At 35.9% G+C, this 19493-nt stretch overlaps 1 protein-coding gene across 6 annotated transcripts in view; it reads left to right on the forward strand.

Moving 5' to 3' along the window:
* Positions 1-19493, forward strand: part of USO1 (USO1 vesicle transport factor) — a 76032-nt gene that overhangs the window by 29139 nt on the left and 27400 nt on the right. For all 6 annotated transcript variants that reach the window (XM_006103512.3, XM_006103509.3, XM_006103511.3 and 3 more), the window contains 5 exons: positions 2434-2534; positions 2919-3021; positions 3178-3233; positions 4987-5107; positions 17472-17650. In XM_006103512.3, coding sequence (XP_006103574.1) covers positions 2434-2534; positions 2919-3021; positions 3178-3233; positions 4987-5107; positions 17472-17650 — 560 coding nt within the window. The remainder of the gene's footprint in view (positions 1-2433; positions 2535-2918; positions 3022-3177; positions 3234-4986; positions 5108-17471; positions 17651-19493) is intronic.

A 19493-nucleotide genomic window follows, 5' to 3' on the forward strand; every position in this document is an offset into this window, starting at 1 on the left:
TAAATAGAGTTTTACTTCTTCCTTTTCAATCTGCATGCCTTTTATTTCTTTTTCTTGCCTATGGCACTAAGATTCCAATACATTGTTGACTGGAAGTGGTGAAAGTGGATATTCTTGCTCTTTCCTGATCTTAAGTGGAAACATTCAGTCTTTCACCATTAAGAGTGATGTTAGCTGTAAGTTTTACATAGATGCCCATCATCCAGTCTTGTAACTTTAAATATCATTTATATTTACCATTTTAATGTATATATAGAACCCAAACTTCTCCACATTTATGCTCGTATTCATCCAACTGCTCACTTGATATCTTCTCTCAGATTTTCATAAGGTGTCTCAAACTTGCCAGAATTAAACTTCATATTCTTTCTATACTCTTAAATTGCTTCTCCCACTGGGTTATCATCGCAGTAACTGGCAGCTCCATCCTTCCAACTCCTCAAACCAAAACCTTGGAATCACCCTTTCTTTCTTTTTTTCTTTTTCTTTTTGCTTTTCATACTCCTCTATGCAGTATGTCAGCAAATGCTGTTCCATTTTCATAAAATTATGACCACTAAGTTTTAAGCCCTTTTAACCTTCATTTTTGCCTCCTATTCTGTCTCCCTTTTCAAACCCTTGTTCCCTGACATTCTATGCTTAGCATAGCTGTCAGTAATTCTTTTAAAAACTAAAGTATATTTTGTTTTAAGTAATAAAGTTTTAAGATTCAGAAACTGAATTCTTTTACAGATACAAGAAGTAAGAGAGATATTTCTTAAAGTTTTTGAAAAATAAACCAAGCATATTTGGATACATAGTCAATATTGGAAAACATTTTCTCTCTACTTGTGGTTTCTTATTGTTTTTCTTTCCTCTACAAAAATTAGATATGATTATCACTCTCACTGTTGGATTGCTTTGTTTTTCTTATCATGTACTGGATTTTTTTCTATTTCTGAAGTATTTTATTATTAAAATCACACATTTGAAAAAGAACTGTTTGAGAGATAATAAATAGGTTTGACCTTGATTGCCAGCTTCATTGGTTTATAGTCACTGCCTGGAGCAATATGCGGACAAGGATTCTGATGCTCAGCAGATGCTGTGATCAATTGGCGGCCTCTGGTGTGGGTTAGGGAATGGGGAACAGTGTATTTGCCATCTCTAAACTGTGTTAATAGTATAGGCAAATTTTAAATGATAGTTTGCTTTGGCAGTTGGTGCTTCGGTAGTTATTAATGATCCTTTATATTTTTGGCAAAGTACATTGAAACAACAAATAGTTTAATCTAAAGACTGAAGTTTTAAGGACAAATATGAAACTGCTAACTTTGTTTAAAAAGATATGGAGGAATCTGCAAGTAACTGGTTAATTTCATAATTAAATTATTTAACACAGTAACACTCAGAGTCAGTAAGGACTATATATTCAATAATGTTTTCAAGGCAGGAGGTTTTGAGACAATTTACATACAGTATAATTTACTTTTGGGGGTTTTATAGTCCTTTGTGTTTGGGCAAATGTTTATAACAGTAGTGTAACCATAATCACATTAGAGATAGAATGTTTCCATCATCCCAATAAGTTTCCTTGTACCCTAATTAGAAGTTTAACCTAAAAATGTCCTCGAGAAATATCTTTTGTTTATCATATTTAAATATTTAAAGCATAAAAATTTGAAATAGTGCCATTTGCAACAATGTGGATGGATCTTAAGAATATTATGGCCCTAGCTGGTTTGCCTCAGTGGATAGAGCGTCAGCCTGCGGACTGAAGGGTCCCAGATTCGATTCTGATCAAGGGCACATGCCTAGGTTGTGGGCTTGATCCCCAGTAGGGGACGTGCAGGCGGCGGCCAATCAATGATTCTCTCTCATCATTGATGTTTCTATCTCTCTTTCCCTCTCCCTTCCTCTCTGAAATCAATAAAGATATGTATTTTTTTTTAAAAAAAGAGTATTATGCTAAGTATAATAAGTCAGATGGGAAAGGACAAGAACCATACGATTTCACTCAGAAATGGTATAGAAAGCAAAAAGCAATAAACAAACAAAACAAATTAAAAAACATACTCAGATACAGACAACTGAATGGTGGTTACCAGAAGGGAAGCAGAGGGAGGACAAAGAGGGGAAAGGGGGTAAAATACATGGTGATGGAAGGAGACTGACTTCAGGTGGTGAGCACACAACAGAGTATACAGATGTATTATAAACTTGTACCCCTGAAGTTTATATAATTTTATTAACCAATATTACCCCAATAAATTTACTAATAAGAAAAAAGAAAAATATTTATTTAAATGACATTGAAAATTAATTTAAGGATATGTTTTTCAGCATAATTGTACCAAGGAAATTATCATTTCTGCTTAGCTCCTTCAAAGAAAAAAAGAATACTTTAACATAACACTGCATCATATTGAAGTGCTTTATCTTTTAATATTACAGAAGAAAATTCCACAAGACAGAGTGAGGATTTGGGAAGTCAGTTTACAGAAATTTTTATTAAACAGCAAGAAAATGTCACTCTCCTGTTATCTTTGTTGGAGGTAAATAAAGAACCTTGTCATTTTTGTCATCTTAATAAGCTTCTTTTTTACCCTTTTCGGTAAAGCATTATATATATATATATATATATATCTTTAAAATAGTGAGATTTGCTGTATCATTGCAAGAGATTCACATGCATATTTTAAGAACTATATAATCTGTTAAAATGCTCAGCTTATTTCCAGCTTTACAAAACACTGTTTTATCTAGTCAGTAACAGTGAATAAGTTTGAGCAATTTATATCAACTCTATTTTTGTTTTTTTATTTCTTAAATTAAAGTTTGAAAAAATTTTGTTTGTGGTTTTTAGCACCACTATTAAGTTGAAAAAAAAACACGTGTGTGTGTTTTAAATGTAAACATTTTACATTCTTACCTTCCAGGACTTTGACTTCCATGTCCGATGGCCCGGTGTAAAGCTTCTTACTTCTCTTTTGAAGCACCTAGGGCCTCAGGTGCAGCAAATTATTTTAGTTAGTCCCATGGGTAAGTGACTTACCTTCTTTAAATCATTTTGATTTAAAAGTCAGGATCATTCCTAAAGAGGGGGACTGAAATGATGTGTTAATAAATTGTTTGTAACTTGAATCACTATTTGTGTTTTTGATCTGCCAGTATTTTTCACATGGTTGTGTGTTCTAGGTGTTTCAAGACTGATGGACTTATTAGCGGATTCCAGGGAAGTTATACGTAATGATGTAAGTTAAATTTGAAAAACAAGCCTAAGAATATGCAGCTTTATTTTTTCTTGCTTTGCAAATTAAATATTTGTTGATTAGGTTCCAGTTCCCCTTTTTGCTAGGATATTTCCTAGCTGATCAGTGTTCTTAATTTTACAATACATCGGGAAATGTGTAACATTTGGCTGTCTCACTTTTAGTGATCAATGGGTTTGATTCAGGTGGTTACAGCCAGATCACTCTCTTATAAAGCTGTCAACCTTACCTTAAATTTATCCATTACACCTGATTATCCATTAATGATTATTGCTTAATAGCTTATTTTGTTGAGAATTACAACATGATAATTTTTATAATTTTATTATTTTACATTTATGAAGCTGTGATCTTACACAAAGAATTTTACTTCATCAAGCTAGTCTACTTTGTTTATTCTGAAATACATTTTATACATGAAAGACCAGATAAATAAAATCAACCTTTTAGTTGTCAGTTTTTAAAGTAAGGAATTGGTGCCCTCATACTTTCAAATGACAAGATCAGATACTTTCATTCTTAATAGCATTTTAGTGGATGTGTTTGATTAGAGCAATATATTTCTTAACAGGGAAAAGAAACACATGTACTGGGAAATTAAAAGTCGCATATAAAAAAAGTAACAAAGATATTATCCTTGTTTTACACATAAATGTACTAATACTCAGAATTTATGTAATTTGCTTAAAGTTGCACAACTAGTAATCAGGACAACCATTTTTTAAACCCACTTTATCAAACTCAGAGCCTTAGTATGCTTTCTACTGTATTTCTTCCTCCCTTTGTTAGCAGTTAAACTCAAGTTGGCAGCATTAAGTAGGAAAATTTCACATCTAAAAATAATCATTTTTGCCTTTCTCATCTTAATGTTGAGACTTGACAGGAAAATTCAAAGAACAAGCTCAATAAGGCCATGGGCATTTTTTTGTCTTATGCGAATACTTATCTGCCCAGTACTGATAGCAAAGAGCTAATTTGCCTCTTTGGTACTTTGGAACCACCTATTTGCTATTCCTTTGTTTTATAGTGAAAGAAGCAGAAATGGGTAACAGTGAGTTTTTCTTGAATGTTGAGAGGTTGCAGAATCCTATAGTATATAATAAAGAGCTGATATGCTAATTAGACCAGACAGCAGAACAACCCTCCAGACGACCTTTGGACAAAGCTGGGGCTGCGAGGGCCGAGCTCCTTGCACGAATTTCGTGCATCAGGCCTCTAGTATGTAAATAAAATCCAACATAATAGGAGCTGAGAAAAGCTAAAGATCAGAAGCAAAACTGTGAATTGTCTCAATCTGGATATGCCAGAATTGAGTTGGAAATTGGGGGGAATCGTAAGAATATCTGAATTTTCTGTGCTACAATGTGATGATATTCATTGATTTATATTCTTGAATTCACAATTTAATGTCATTGCTGTTGTGAAGCATGTGCAGAGGCATTCCTGAGACAGATATAATGCTAAACTCTTAACACCACAATGAAAGTTGTATAGTGATTGATGAATATGCAAGAATTATTGTATGTTTATGTTTACAGTGAAAAGAGAACTGAATTAGGAATTGGTAGACATGGATTTAAGCCTAGGCTCTCTCCTTGTTTTCCTTATCTATGAATTAAAGGGATTGGACTTGTGAAATTCCTATCACTTCTAAAATTCTATGGTTTTTGAGAGTAATTTTAAAATGTCTTATAAAACTTGTACTCCACTAAACATTATTTTTCTTCTCCATAAGGGTGTCTTACTACTACAAGCACTAACAAGAAGTAATGGCGCAATCCAGAAAATTGTTGCTTTCGAAAATGCTTTTGAGAGACTACTGGACATTATTACAGAGGAGGGCAACAGTGATGGAGGTACAGTATGAATATATTTATTTTAAGTGATTCCTTTTGTGCTCACTAAACTGTTAATTTCTGGAGAATACACTTGAAGGAAGAAATGAGGACTCTCACTTTATATTCTTTTTTTCACTATGATGTGTTGTGTATAGATTTCTTTTTATTCTGTTTGATATTTGTTAGGCATCTGGAATCTAGATTAGTGTCTATCATAATTTCTGGAGAAATCTCAGCTATATCTCTTCAAATACCACTCTGCCACATTTTCTCCTCTTTTTAAACTCGGATTCAATTCTCTGTCATCAGTCATCAGTCACCTATTGTCTTACTTTTTCTTCTGTGTTGTCCATCTTTATGTCTTTCCAACCTTTATTCTGGATTTTTTCTTCTGATTTGTTTTCTATTTCAACAATTCTCTCTTCACCTATATTTAATTTGCTAATAAATGTGTTCATTTCATTGAGGGTTTTTTCCAATTATATTGAGATATAGTTGACATACAGCACTGTATAAGTTTAAAGTGTACAGCATAATGATTTGATTTACATATGTTTTGAAATGATTACCACAGTAAGTTTAGTTAACATCCATCTATTGACTTTTTATGAGGTTTTTTTTATCCTAACCCAAGGATATGTTTTATTTTTTTTTCAAATTGGTTTGAGAGAGAGAAAGACAGACACCAATGTGAGAGATCATTGGTTGCTTCATGTTCGCACACTCACTGGGCAACCTAGGTATGTGCCCTGACTGGGAATCAAACCCACAACTTTTTGGTGTACAGGATGATGCTCCAACCAACTGAGCCACAGGCCAGGGCAATCCATTGACTTTTTAATGTTTCTTTTCTGGAAGTACTGTTTGGTTCTTTAGTAAATGTGTGTGATTTTTTTTAATATAATTTCTTTTTCTCTGCAGTTATTTTCAGCTACCTTTTATTTCTTTGAACATAAGAAACAATTATTTCATAGTCTCTGTCTGATAATCCCAATAGTTTCAGTCTTTGTGGGTCTAGTACTTTTGCTCTGCTCATTCTTGTGCATGGTACAATATTTTCTGAGTACATGGTTATCTTTCACTATGGGTTGTTGTACTTAACAGAATTATTTATAGGAATTTAAAGCCTAGTATGAAGGAAATTTCTTTCAGAGAAAGCATATGTTAGTTTCTGCCAAGCCTTGGGGGATCACATTAATCCAAATTCAAGACGTGAGACTTCCTAGAACACTCTGGCAATGCAAACTGAGGCTGCAGGATCTATGAGGACTAATTAACTTCTGGTCACTCTCACCCTGAAGATAAAGCCTTTTGAATTCTCAGCTTATTAGGTGGAGAGTTTTCTGTTAGTTTTCCTTCCCACCTTGTGTATGCTTCTGACTTTGGTTTATTTTTCCTCTACCCCAATCTAAAGATTTGAGAGTCTTTACCAGTGGTTCTCAACCTTCTGGCCCTTTAAATACAGTTCCTCATGTTGTGACCCAACCATAAAATTATTTTCGTTGCTACTTCACAACTGTAATGTTGCTACTGTTATGAATCGTAATGTAAATATCTGATATGCAGGATGGTCTTAGCGACCCCTGTGAAAGGGTCGTTCGACCACCAAAGGGGTCGCGACCCACAGGGTGAGAACCACTGCTTTAGACAGTAAATGATAAATAAAATAAAATTAGATAAACAAGAAAGATTAGATGAGTCACTTAGGATGAGTGCAGAATGAGAATGGAAATGCTAGGATAGAACCTAAGGTATGCCAATAGTTAAGGGATAGTAAAGGAGTAGTTGGTAAAAGAGACTGAGAAGGGAAAGGCTGAGAGACAAGAGGAAAACTGCGTTTTTAGAAGGGTCGGGGGAATGGGTAGCAGAGATGTGTCTATGGGATTTAGAACATGAACATCATTAGTGACATTTGTGAGAGCAGTTGTGTAATAGTATTTGCCTCAGAATCCAGATTGCAGTCTCAAGGAGTGAATTACAAGTGGGAAAGTAGAATAGTAAATAAAATTTATATAAGGAATTTGGAAAAGGCATGGGAGAGAGGTAAACATGAACTGGAGGTTTGACACGGATGTTTGTGTGTTTTTTTGTTTTTATTTGTTTTCTTGATTTTAGAGAGAGAGGTAAGGAGAGGGGGAGAGAGAGAGAAACATGGATGTGAGATAGAAACATTGATCTGCCTCCTGCATGCCCCCTACTGGGTATCAAGCCCACAACCTGGGCATGTGCCCTGACCAGAAATTGAACTGGCAACCTTTTGGTGTATGGGCCAGTGCTCACCTACAAGGGAGCAATGGATGGTTTTTATGTTCTTAAATTTTTTATTGACATGAAATATTTCAAACATACAGAAAACAATAGAAATAGCATAACAAACACTTGAGCACCTACCATTTAACTCTATTAAATGCTTACATTTTGCCATTCATGTATCAGATTTTTTTAAAAATATATTTTATTGATTTTCTTACAGAGAGGAAGGAAGAGGGATAGAGAGTTAGAAACATCGATCAGCTGCCTCCTGCACACTCCCCACTGGGGATGTGCCCGCAACCAAGGTACATGCCCTTGACCGGAATCAAACCTGGGACCCTTGAGTCCGCAGGCCGACGCTCTATCCACTGAGCCAAACCGGTTACGGCAAGATTTTTTTAAATAAATAAAACACAACAGATAGTTAAGTGTATAACCATTCTAATATTTTCCCCAACCTTCCTTCTCTAAGATCACAATATTCTGATTTTGTTGTTTTTCCTTCCTATGTGTGCTTTCATACTTTCAGTACTTATTTGTGTGAGTCTATATATACACATTATACAACATCTATATATATAAAAGCCTAATATGCTAAGTGTCCGACTGTTCATTCGACCAGTCACTGTGACATGCACTAACCACCAGGGGGCAGACGCTTGACCGGTAGGTTAGCTTGCTGCTGGGGTCCAGCCGATTGGGACTGGGCAAGACAGTCTAGACACGCCCTGGAGCCCTCCCGCAGTCCCTCCCAGCCAGCCAGCCCCAATTGGATCCAATCGGGACTGAGCGATTCAGCCCCGATTGGGACTGGGCAAGACAGGCTGGACATGCCCTGGAGCCTTCCTGCGGTCCCTCCCCTGCCTCAGTCATGCACTGGTGGAGTCCCTCGGCCTGGCCTATACCCTCTCGCAATCCATGACTCCTTGGGGGATGCCAGAGAGCTGGTTTCGGCCTGATCCCCACAGTCCAGGCCGAGGGACCCCACCAGTGCACAAATCCTTGCACCAGGCCTCTAATATATTCATAAACAATATATAGTATTATATAGCTAAACAATATATAGTATTATTTTGCAATATACAGTATATAGATAAGGAGTATTCTGAATATAATTTTACATCTTACTGTTTATTCAACATTTTTTTGAGATTTATTTATATTGATACATGTTACTCTGCTATTAGTTTTAAGTGCTATATATCATTCTGTAGTATGTACTGTGATTTATTATTTTTTTAATTGAACTGACAATTAGGTTGTATCTGGTTTTTGCTAATATAAACTGTTGTGAAGTTTTCATGTATCTATTTCTGTATGAAGTTTCTCTATGTTATATACCTACAAATAGAATTATACTTTTTTTCATCTTTTTTAATCCTCAAGAATTTTTTTCCATTGATTTTTAGAGAGGGAGGGGAGGGGGGAGGGGAGGGGAGGGAAGGGAAGGGAAGAAGAAAGAGAGAAACATTGATGTGAGAGAGACACATCGATTGGTTGCCTTCTGCATGTGCCTCAACCAGAGCCGGGGATCAAACCTGCAACCCAGGTATTTGCCCTTGACCTGGAAATGGAACCCATTACTCTTAGGTGTGGGAGCTACCGCTCTAACCACTGAGAACACTAACTAGGGCATCATCTTTAATCAGATATTGCCAAATGGCTTTTTTAAGTAGTTTTATCTATCCATCAGCGGTGTTTCCAAGTTTCTGTTTTTTCACATCCTTGTCGATTCTTGTTTGCATATTTGATGGATGTGAGATGGTACCTCTTGAGATTTTATTTCATTTCTTTAAACTCATGAGATTAAGCATAATTTTATGGATATATTTACCATCTATTTTTCTTTGTTTGTCTTTTACCCTCTGAATTATCTACTTGCCCATTTTAGTATAAGACCATTTTTTCTTTCCAGTTGGTTACTGGAAATTCTTTATGTATTCTGGATACTAATCCTTTGTTCATTATACATCTTCTAGTCTGTTTATAGTGTTTCTATTAAAATTTAAAATTTTAATGTAATCACTATTTTATAGTTTATGTTTTTGTGTCTTGTGTACGATATCTGTCTCTAACTCAAGGTCGTAAAGAGATTTTCCATCATTTTCTTCTACTAAAGACTTTAAAATTTTGTCTTTTACATTTAATTAATATGGATTTTGCATTTGAACAATGGTATGAAGTTTGTAATTAAATTTTCATATGTATGAAGGTCTGTTTGTGAGTTCTGTGTTCTGTTCCAATAGTCTGTCTAACTCTCTACCAAAATAACAATCTTAATTACTAAAGTTTTCCTACCTTTTAGAATAGAGGAAAAGTCTCCTGTCTTGGCTCTTTTCAGAATTGTATTAACATGCCTTTTCTTTTTTGTCCTTTCATTTGAATGCAACTTGTCTACTAGTCAAGTTCTATGAAAATCCCTGTTGGAATTTTGCTTGGAAATATATTGACTTTACAGATTAAGGAGAATAGCCATGTTTACTGTATTGACTTTTCCACCCATAAACCATGGTATATCTCTTAATTTATTCAGGTTTTATGTCTTTCAGTCATGTTTTATAATTTTGAGCAAAAGAATCTTATACCTTTTTTAGTAGATTCATTCTTAGGCATTTTACAGTGTTTGTTACCATATGAACAGAATCTTTTTCTATTACATCCTCAAATTGGTGGTTACTACTTGATTTTTGTATATTGATCTTATATCCAATTAGTTCTATTAGGCTTTTTGTGTATATAATCACATTTTCTACAAATAAGAGTAATCTTTTTTTAAAAAATATATTTAATTGATTTTTTACAGAGAGGAAGACAGAGAATTAGAAACATCGATGAGAGAGAAACATCTATCAGCTGCCTCCTGCACACCCCCTCCTAGGGATGTGCCCACAACCAAGGTACATGCCCTTGACCGGAATCAAACCTGGGACCCTTCAGTCCACAGGTAGATGCTCTATCCACTGAGCCAGACTGGTTAGGGCAAGAGTAATCTTTTTTTTCCCTTTTCAATTCTTATACCACTTTTCTTTTCATCTTATTTATTTAATTAGAATCTTTATGGTGTTGAATGTTGCTGACCTTAATAAAAATGTTGATGCCTTTACCATTAAGTTTGATTTTTACTAAGTGTTTTTATCATGAATGAATCTTGAATTTTAGTAAATGATTTCTTTCTACATATATGGGAATTATCAGATCATTCTTTTCCTTTAATCTATGAGGGCTTTTTCTTTTAAAATGGGAGAGACTCCAATCATATAAGCAAGGGGAGATGGGAGAAATACAGGAGAGAGAGGATGATCAATCAGTGGTACTTAATACCCAAAAAGGAGAAAGAAATGACATCCAGGGTAGAGGAAGGAATTGACTTAAGATAGGAGAAGAAGGGGAGTTGAATTGAAGGAAGAGTCATATTCAAAGAGCGAAAGAAGAGGACATAGTTAATTAAGGAGATTAAAAAATTACCTTTTGGAAAATAGGAGAGTTAGTTGAATATTTTAATTAGGAAATTTCAAGACAGGGATAAAGGCCTCATTAATGGTGTTGACCATGATTTTACAGAAGAGTAGATTGCCCCCTCGTCATCACCCCAAATACTCAGCTACCTAGGTGAAGATGTAGAAAAAAAGCCAGGCAGGTGATTTTTCACAGTATTGTGCCTTTTCTAAGAAGGTGCTATGAAAAGACAAGAGAGTTTAGCATATTATCTATAAAGTGGAAGAAATGAAGATCTATATAATCTTATTTATATAGGGAAGGAAGTAAAGACAGGAGGTTTCTAAAAAGGGAGAAAGACTTTTTAATGGATTGAACATCTCAGGGAAGGCATAGTACAGATATATTGAGAATTCTTGAGCTAGGAAGATAGGAGGTTTTAGTAATAGAGAATTATCTCTTAAGATGACACCAAGGAACTGAGGTCTAGGTATTAGATCAATTGTCACTGAACTTGAAATTAAGAGTGACAGCAAACTTTGAGGAAGAAGACTTTGAGTGAGAGGCCAGTGATGTTTTCAGTGAACAAAGAGTAGTGATCATGAATTTGTTACATAATTATAAGATATGGTACAGCCAGATGGCCTGAGCCTCAAGGAAACAGGTGTGGTTTTTTTTTTTTGACAAGGTAAAGGAACTATGATCTCTGGAAAATACACTGTGCTATCCATAATCTATATGGATAGATTCCATATCCTGACTCTTAAGAACATGGAAATGAACATGAATTGCCCTAACTTGAGAACATTCCAGGATAATGCAGTTTCGTTAAAGAAAAGAAGCATTTCATGAAATAATTGAGGGTGTAATAGGTTTATTAACCAGTATTTTGGAGTTTGAGGTAGCATCATGAAAGAGTTTGAAAAGAAATTAAATGGGGAGAGGAAGCATTTCTAAGATGAGAAAATGGAAGAGCATATATGACCAGAGGTGCATATTTTCTGAGGAAAACGGGATTTTAAGGCAAGGTGGAATTACCTAGTCTTAAGGGTTGCTAAGACAAGTTCCAATAGCTCCTTGTAACTGGTACTGGCCCTCAGATCTAGAATTCATTTTGCACACTGGAAGGAAGGCCTGCCAGTTATAGTGAGGGCTTTGATATTCTGTTTCCTCCAGAGCCTTCAGATGGTCCTAATGGCAGATCTTATTTAATGGAGATTTATGGTCCTACATAAGAGACAGATATAGTGGTTCCTCCTCATGAGGTGTGAGGATCAGTCACATGGTTGAGCAACATGAGGTAAGGAAGCCTTCCTTCTGGAGAGATCAGGACTGGTTAAATTAGAGATTCCTTAAAAGTATTTAAAATGTGCACCTTCAACATTTTAAGTTAAATATAATAAATTTTTAAATATAATTTCTACACTAAACTTTTGAGTTAGAGCCAGAACTTTTTCTTTGAATATGGGTCTGCTGATTGGAGTTTTTCACCATCTTTCTTGCATACGTCACACCTATAATACATTATGTAGGATTTGCATTTTGGTTTCCTTAAAATGGAGTGCAGGATCTGTATGGGTTTTTACAATTACTTTCCTTATTTTAGACTTGTATTACCCCTGCATAACAGTAGTCATTTTTAATGACTTGCTTTTATTGAGTTTTGAGTTTTGCCAGATGCAAACATAGTTTTCATAAAAATAGCTCTGTTCTCATGTTTTGGCAGTTTACATAATAATTAATAATCAGTGCAAATAGCATGATACATTTGTGAACAAAAGAAATTTATTTTTAGATACAATACCAAAAGCATAATCCATGAAAGAAAAATGATAAGTGGGAATTCATTAAAATTGAAAATTTCTCAGCAAAACATTCTGTTTAAGAAAATGAAAAGAGACTTCTGATCAAGATGGTGGTGTAGGTAAATGCAGTACTCACCTCCTTCTCCAACAACCACATCAAAACTAAAACTAGCCCTAAACGGTTTGGCTCAGTGGATGGAGCGTCGGCCTGTGGACTGAAGGGTCCCGGGTTCAATTCCGGTCAAAGGCATGTACCTTGGTTGCGGGCACATCCCCAGGAGGGGGTGTGCAAGAGGCAGCTGATCGATGTTTCTCTCTCATGGATGTTTCTAACTCTCTATCCCTCTCCCTTCCTCTCTGTAAAAAATCAATAAAATACATTTTTAAAAAAAAACTAAAACTAAACTACAAAATAAGCATTATTCAGAACCACCTGAAACCTAGATGAATGGAAGTCCTACAACTAAAGATTTAAATTAAAAGCCACATGAGATTGGTAGGAGGGATGGAGTTGAAGAACAGGATGGTCCCACATTCACATGTGGTAGATAAAAATCGGGAGGAATATCTCTGCTGTGGAGGTCTCCCCTGAGGAGGACTAGATGATGCTTTGGTGTAGTTCTTTACCAGTCCCACACCAGGCCACCCAGCCCAGGGTTCCAGTGCCAGGAGGAGAAGTCCCCACAATTTTTGGCTGTGGAAACCAAAGGGCATTCATTGTGGCTGAGTGAAATGGAGGGCTTCTGGAGTCCCAGGCAGTTCCTCTTAAAGGGCCTGCACACAGACTTACTCTGACTTACTCTTTCAGAGTTCCAGCACTGGGATAGCAGTTCGAAAGGCACCAGGGACATACAAGGAGGAACTGAAGTATTTGGCATCAGGGCAAGAGCTGGGGTGTCAGCTTTTTCCCAGAGAAAAATGCTGGCAGAGGCCTTTTTGGGGTTTGTTTTTTTTTGTTTTTTGAGCCCTCTACCAACAAAGCTGGCAGAAGGGCAACATATATGAGTCTCTGTCAACCTGGCTCACACCGTTTGCCCTGCCCTGTTGATTCCCTGAAATCCCATCCCACCCATGTGGCTTTTCTATATAATGACCTATCTTTGCTGACACTTTTTTAGACTTTTCTAAAATCTCTCAAGCCACATCTGGCCTTGGTGTGCCCTGTACCTTTTGCTAAGTTGTCCCCAGGCGTGGCACTAGCAGTGTCCAACTTTGGTTCGCAGTTAGCCTTACCTGGGCACCTCTAAGCCCAGCACAAGTAACAGCCATCTGCAGATTGCTTTGTAGTTCATGCTGGGTGGCCCCAGGCAGAACACACATGGTGGCTCACCTTTGCCTGCACCTCCTAGGAGGCCCCAGAGCCAGCAACCAGTGGACAGCTTCAAACTACATCAAAGCATCACCCAGTCACTTCCACAAGTGACACAGGGTGGATTCAAGTGGGCACCATAGCCCCACTGATGTAAGTTCTGCTCTGTTGGGGTGGGCTCCTGCACAGTTGGTCCTCTGTGGTGGTCCGTGGTCATAGCCAGTCCTTGCAGCCAATCAACCTGGGGGTAAATCCTGTCCACTGATGTGCCAACAGCAGTCAAGCCTCAACTACAACAGGAGGGCATACATAGCCCACATAGGGGCATACATGGAGTGCCCAACTCAGGTGAACCCTACAAGATACCTACTACATTAGGCCACTTTACCAAGCCTGGGAGATGCAGCAGCTCTACCTAAGACATAGAAACAAACACAGGAAGGCTGCCAAATGAGGGGACAAAGAAACATGTTTCAAATGAAAGAACAGAACAAAATTCTAAACAAAATGGAGATAAGTAATGTAAATGCAGAATTCAAAACATTGGTTATAAGGATTCTCAGTGAACTTAGTGAGAACTTCAACACCATAAAAAAGAACCAGTCACTAACTGAAATGAAGAATAATTTACAGGGAATCAACAGTAGAGTAGATGAAGCTGAGAATCAAATTAGTGATTTGGAATATAAGGAAGTACAAAAACACCCAATCAGAACAACAAAAAGAAAAGTGAATCCAAAAAAAATGAAGGTAGTGTAAGGAGCCTCTAGGACAACTTCAAGTGTACCAACATTCACATCATGGGGGTGCCAGAAAGAGAGCAAGAAATTGAAAACCTATTTGATAAAAGAATGACAGAAAACTTCCCTAACCTGGTGAAAGAAATAGACATATGAATCCAGGAAGCACAGAGAGTTTCAAACAAGATAAGCTGAGGGAGGCCCACACCAAGACACATAATAATTAAAATGCAAAAGGTTAAAGACAAAGAGAGAATCTTAAAAGCAGCAAGAAAAAAGCAATTAGTTACCAACAAGGGAGCTCCCAGTGTCAGCTGATTTCTCAACAGAAACTTTGCAGGCCAGTAGGGATTGGCAAGAAATATTCAAAATGATAAAAAGCAAGGACCTACAATCAGGATTACCCAGCAAAGCTATCATTTAGATTCAAAAGACATATAAAGAGCTTCCCACATAAGAAAAAGCTAAAGAAATTTATTACCACCAAACCAATATTACATGAAAGGTTAAAAGGTCTTCTTTAAGAAAAATAAAGGGGGAAAAAGATAAAAAATATGAACAGTAAAATGGCAATAAATATATATCTATCAATAATTGAATCTAAAAAACTAAACAAGCAGAACAGAAACAGACTCAAAGATTTTGATGGTTGCTAGATGTGAGAGGGGCTGGGGGATGGTGAAGAAGGTGAAGGAATTTAGAAGTACAGATTGGTTGTTACAGAATAGTCATGGGGATATAAAGTATAGCATAAGGAATATAGTCAGTAATATTCAAATAACTATGTATGATGTCAGATGGGTGGGAGATTTATTGGGATGATCACTTAGTAAGTTATGTAATGTCTAATCACTGGGGTATACACCTGAAACTAATATAATATTGTATGTCAACTATAATTGAAAAATTAAAAATGATACAAATAAATTTTAAAATAGAAGATGAAAAGATAGGCCACAGACTGGAAGAAAATAATACATATCTGAAAAAGGACTTGTATCCAAATTATACAGTGGACTCTTGAAATTCAACAATAAACAGCCCAATTATAAAATGGACAAAAGTGAACAAACACATTACCAAAGAAGAGATATAGATGGCAAATAGCACATGAAGAGATGCTCAAAATTATATGTCATTAGGAAAATGCAAATTAAAATAATGAGCTATCACTACATGCTATTAAAATGGCAAAAATCTAGAACACTGACAATACCAAAAGCAGGCAAGGATGTAGTACTATAGAAACTCTCATTCATTGCTAGTGGGAATGCAAATTGATACAACCACTTTGGAGTACATTTTGGCGGTTTCTTACCAAGCTAAACATACTTTTATCACTCAATCCAACAGTCACTCACCTTGATACTTACCCAAATGAGTGGAAAATTTATATCCACACAAAATCCTGCGCATGAACGTTTATAGCAACTTTCTTCACAATTGCCAAAACTTGAAAGCAACCAAAATGTCCTTCACAATAAAAAGTTAGCAAACCATGAAAAGACATGGAGGAACCTTAAATGCGTATTGCTAAGTTAAATAAGCCCATCTGAAAGTTCACATTTTCTATGATCTAACCAACTGACATCTGTAAAAGACAAAACTATATAGAGACCGTTGCCAGGGATTCGGGGGAAAGAGGAATGAATAGGTATAACACAGGATTTTAAAGTATGAAACTATTCTGTATGATAACTGTACTGGCAGATACATGACATTGTACATATGTCAACCCATAGAACTGTACAACACAAAGAGTGAATCCTAATGTAAACTATGGACTTGAATAATGTATCAGTATTTGTTCATGAGTCACAACAAATGTGCCACACTAATGCTAAATGATGATAGTAGGAGAAGTGAAGGGAGAGAAATAAAGTATATTAATGTTTAAAAATTGATTATTATAGACATAAAGCTTAGCTACTAAGAGCAGAAGTGGAGGTGTACTGCACAAAGGAACCTGCTAGCTGTGAGCATCCAGCATCATCCATATGCTTCATTGAGAGAAACAGATCATTGGTTAAACTAGCACTTGATAAAGTGGAATCAGTAGTTGGAGAGCTTCAGCTATGATAAAAGTGTAACCTGTTGTGTGGATGAAACTACTCTGGAGAGTATATTTTGTAAACAAAGAAGAAAATGCAGAACACAATCATGAATGATAGGAAGGAAGCCAGAGGAGTGGCCAAAGATCCCTAAGGAAAACCAGGAAAGAGCAAGTGTTTTAGGAACCAAGGGAAGAGGAAGTTTCAAGGAAGAGACAGAGAGGCAATAATGTCTAATGGTTCTTAGAAATTAAGGTATGATTAATTCATTCAGCAAATATTTAATGGTGACCTATTATGTATATACATGATATCTTGTCTCTGTCTCTGCAGCGGATACAAAGTAGGTCACTGTATCCTAGTACGGCATTCACAAATTCCTGTCTTCATGAATTATAATCTATTGGAGAAGACAGATACTGCAGCAAAATAAAAGGAACAGGCTACTATGAAAGCATGTAGCTAGTGATGCTAGCTAAGTTAGTCACTGGGTCTTGGTGATTATTCCTGAAGAAATTATATTTAACCTGGCATTTGAAGAAAATATGTGAATTACTAAGGTAGCACATATGTACATAGTTGAACATAGAAGTCAAAGAGATCATTAGAGGACCTGAGAAAGAGCACACAGATTGTGGTCAGGAGTCAGAACAGCTCTCTGCCTTGCCATACTGAAGAGATGTTGAGTATGGAGATTTCTCCCTCTCTCTTTTTTTTTAAAGTTTAGAGATTGAATTTTCCTTCAGGTTTTATCATCCTTAACACTTCCATTTTACATTCTTTCCTCAGGTATAGTAGTGGAAGATTGTCTGATTCTGCTCCAAAACTTGTTAAAAAACAACAATTCCAATCAAAATTTTTTTAAAGAAGGCTCATATATTCAACGTATGAAACCTTGGTTTGAAGTTGGAGATGAAAATTCTGGCTGGTCTGCACAGAAAGTAACAAATCTGCACCTAATGCTACAGGTATATTGAACTTAGACATAAATGTGGTAAGAATTTTGACTAATACTTTCAAAGAAAAGTAAACTCATGTTTAATAAAGCCAGGATGTTCAGTAGATTTCAGGTTGGCTTCTTAAAAAATTTCCTTATAATATGGAAATTGATCCCCTTCACCCCTCTACACACACCCCTATCATTCAGCTTTAATAATTATTACATCTGGCAATTTTGTTTCATTTTTTAATTCCCCTCCCTTACCTACAGGATTATTTTAAAGCAGATCCAAACATATAGTTTCTGATGAGTTTTACAACAGGAGATAATTACAGTGTTGACTTGGAATTTTTTAAATGTGCTTTTTTTAATGAAGGCTTTGATATAAATTTTAATATTTAGAATATTAAGTTCAACAAATAAATTCATTCAGAAAACATTTACTGAGGGCCAGGCACTGAGTGCTAGTAAATGAATTATAATGTCTCTATCCTCAAAGATTGATAGTCTGAGTTTTAAGTCCAATACAAATTAAATTGACAAATCACCTCTAATTTTATTTAAGCTTTATTGTGATAGTGAAAGTGAGGACAGTAGGATCCCAAATTATTTCTGCATCAGAGAAAATTATGAAGTTCTTTGAAGCATTTTACTTATTTACTCCTTTATTGAATTCTCCTATTCCAAACACTTAATTTTAGACCACCTCCTAACTACTCTGATGAATCTTACAGGTCTTTGAATGTCTCAGAATTGTGCCTGCATCTCTGAAGTTGTGTTCCACAAAACTAGATTGTTAATTTCTCTAGTAATTAGAGTCTTAATACTGTTGCATGTCCTGGAGTTGCTTACATAGGTTTGATTGATAATTAGGGTCACCATATACCCCAGTTTGCCACAACAGTATTAGTTATGTAATTACTAAGTGTCATCTTTTGCTTCAAGTGTCCCTATTTGGGTAATAAAATATATAGTTACCCTATTCAGAATATGCCTAAACATTGTTAGGAAAATATTTTACAGAAGAACATGAGCAGAATCTTTATATTTATACTCCCAACTTCATTATTTCTATTTTCACATGTCAGTATTGCACATTTCAAGACTTTATTAGTTTATGTTTTTTAGAACAGCATTCAAGTGGTAAGCTTGATATCTTTGCTCAACACAGCTTTCTTAATAAAGGAAATTCCTCTAGAAAAGTAATTTACAAAATGTGATTAGAGAGAGTGAAGGGATCTGATGATGTACAAAAACTTACATGTTTCCTATCGAACAGTGAAAATTTAAATTGCTTGAGGAACCTATTCATGTTTTATATATAGGATACTATGTAAAGAATTCTTCTTGAAGACAGTGTCACTGTTTAAAAAGTAAAGTACTCATTTAACCCCCAGAAAGTTTTGAATAGAGTATTACATGTAAACAGAAGAACAGAACCTGGCCTATGTGGCTCAGTTGGTTGGAATGTTGTCCTGTATACCAAAAGGTTGCAGGTTCAGTTCCCGGGCACATACCTAGGTTGCGAGTTCGATCCCTGGTTGAGGTGCATGCAAGAGGCAACTGATCGCTGTTTCTCTCTCTGTCATCGATGTTTCAATCTCTCTCTCTACTCTCTCTCTCCCTCCCTCCCTCCCTCCCTCCCCTTCTCTCTCTCTCTCTCCTTCTCTCTCTCCCTTCCTCCCTCCCACCCCCTTTTCCTCTTCCTTTCTCTCTAAAAAAATCAATAAAACATTTTCAGGTAAGGATTTTTTAAAAATATAAAAATACTGTTTTTATTCTAGTTAGATAGTAAGTTGGTTAAGTCCTTTCCTTTTAAAAAGTAAATAAACTAACTAGATACTAATCTTGAAGAACATAAATGTCAAAGT

The sequence above is a fragment of the Myotis lucifugus genome, unplaced genomic scaffold, assembly GCF_000147115.1.
Source record: "Myotis lucifugus unplaced genomic scaffold, Myoluc2.0 scaffold_487, whole genome shotgun sequence".
Classification (NCBI taxonomy): Eukaryota; Metazoa; Chordata; class Mammalia; order Chiroptera; family Vespertilionidae; genus Myotis; species Myotis lucifugus.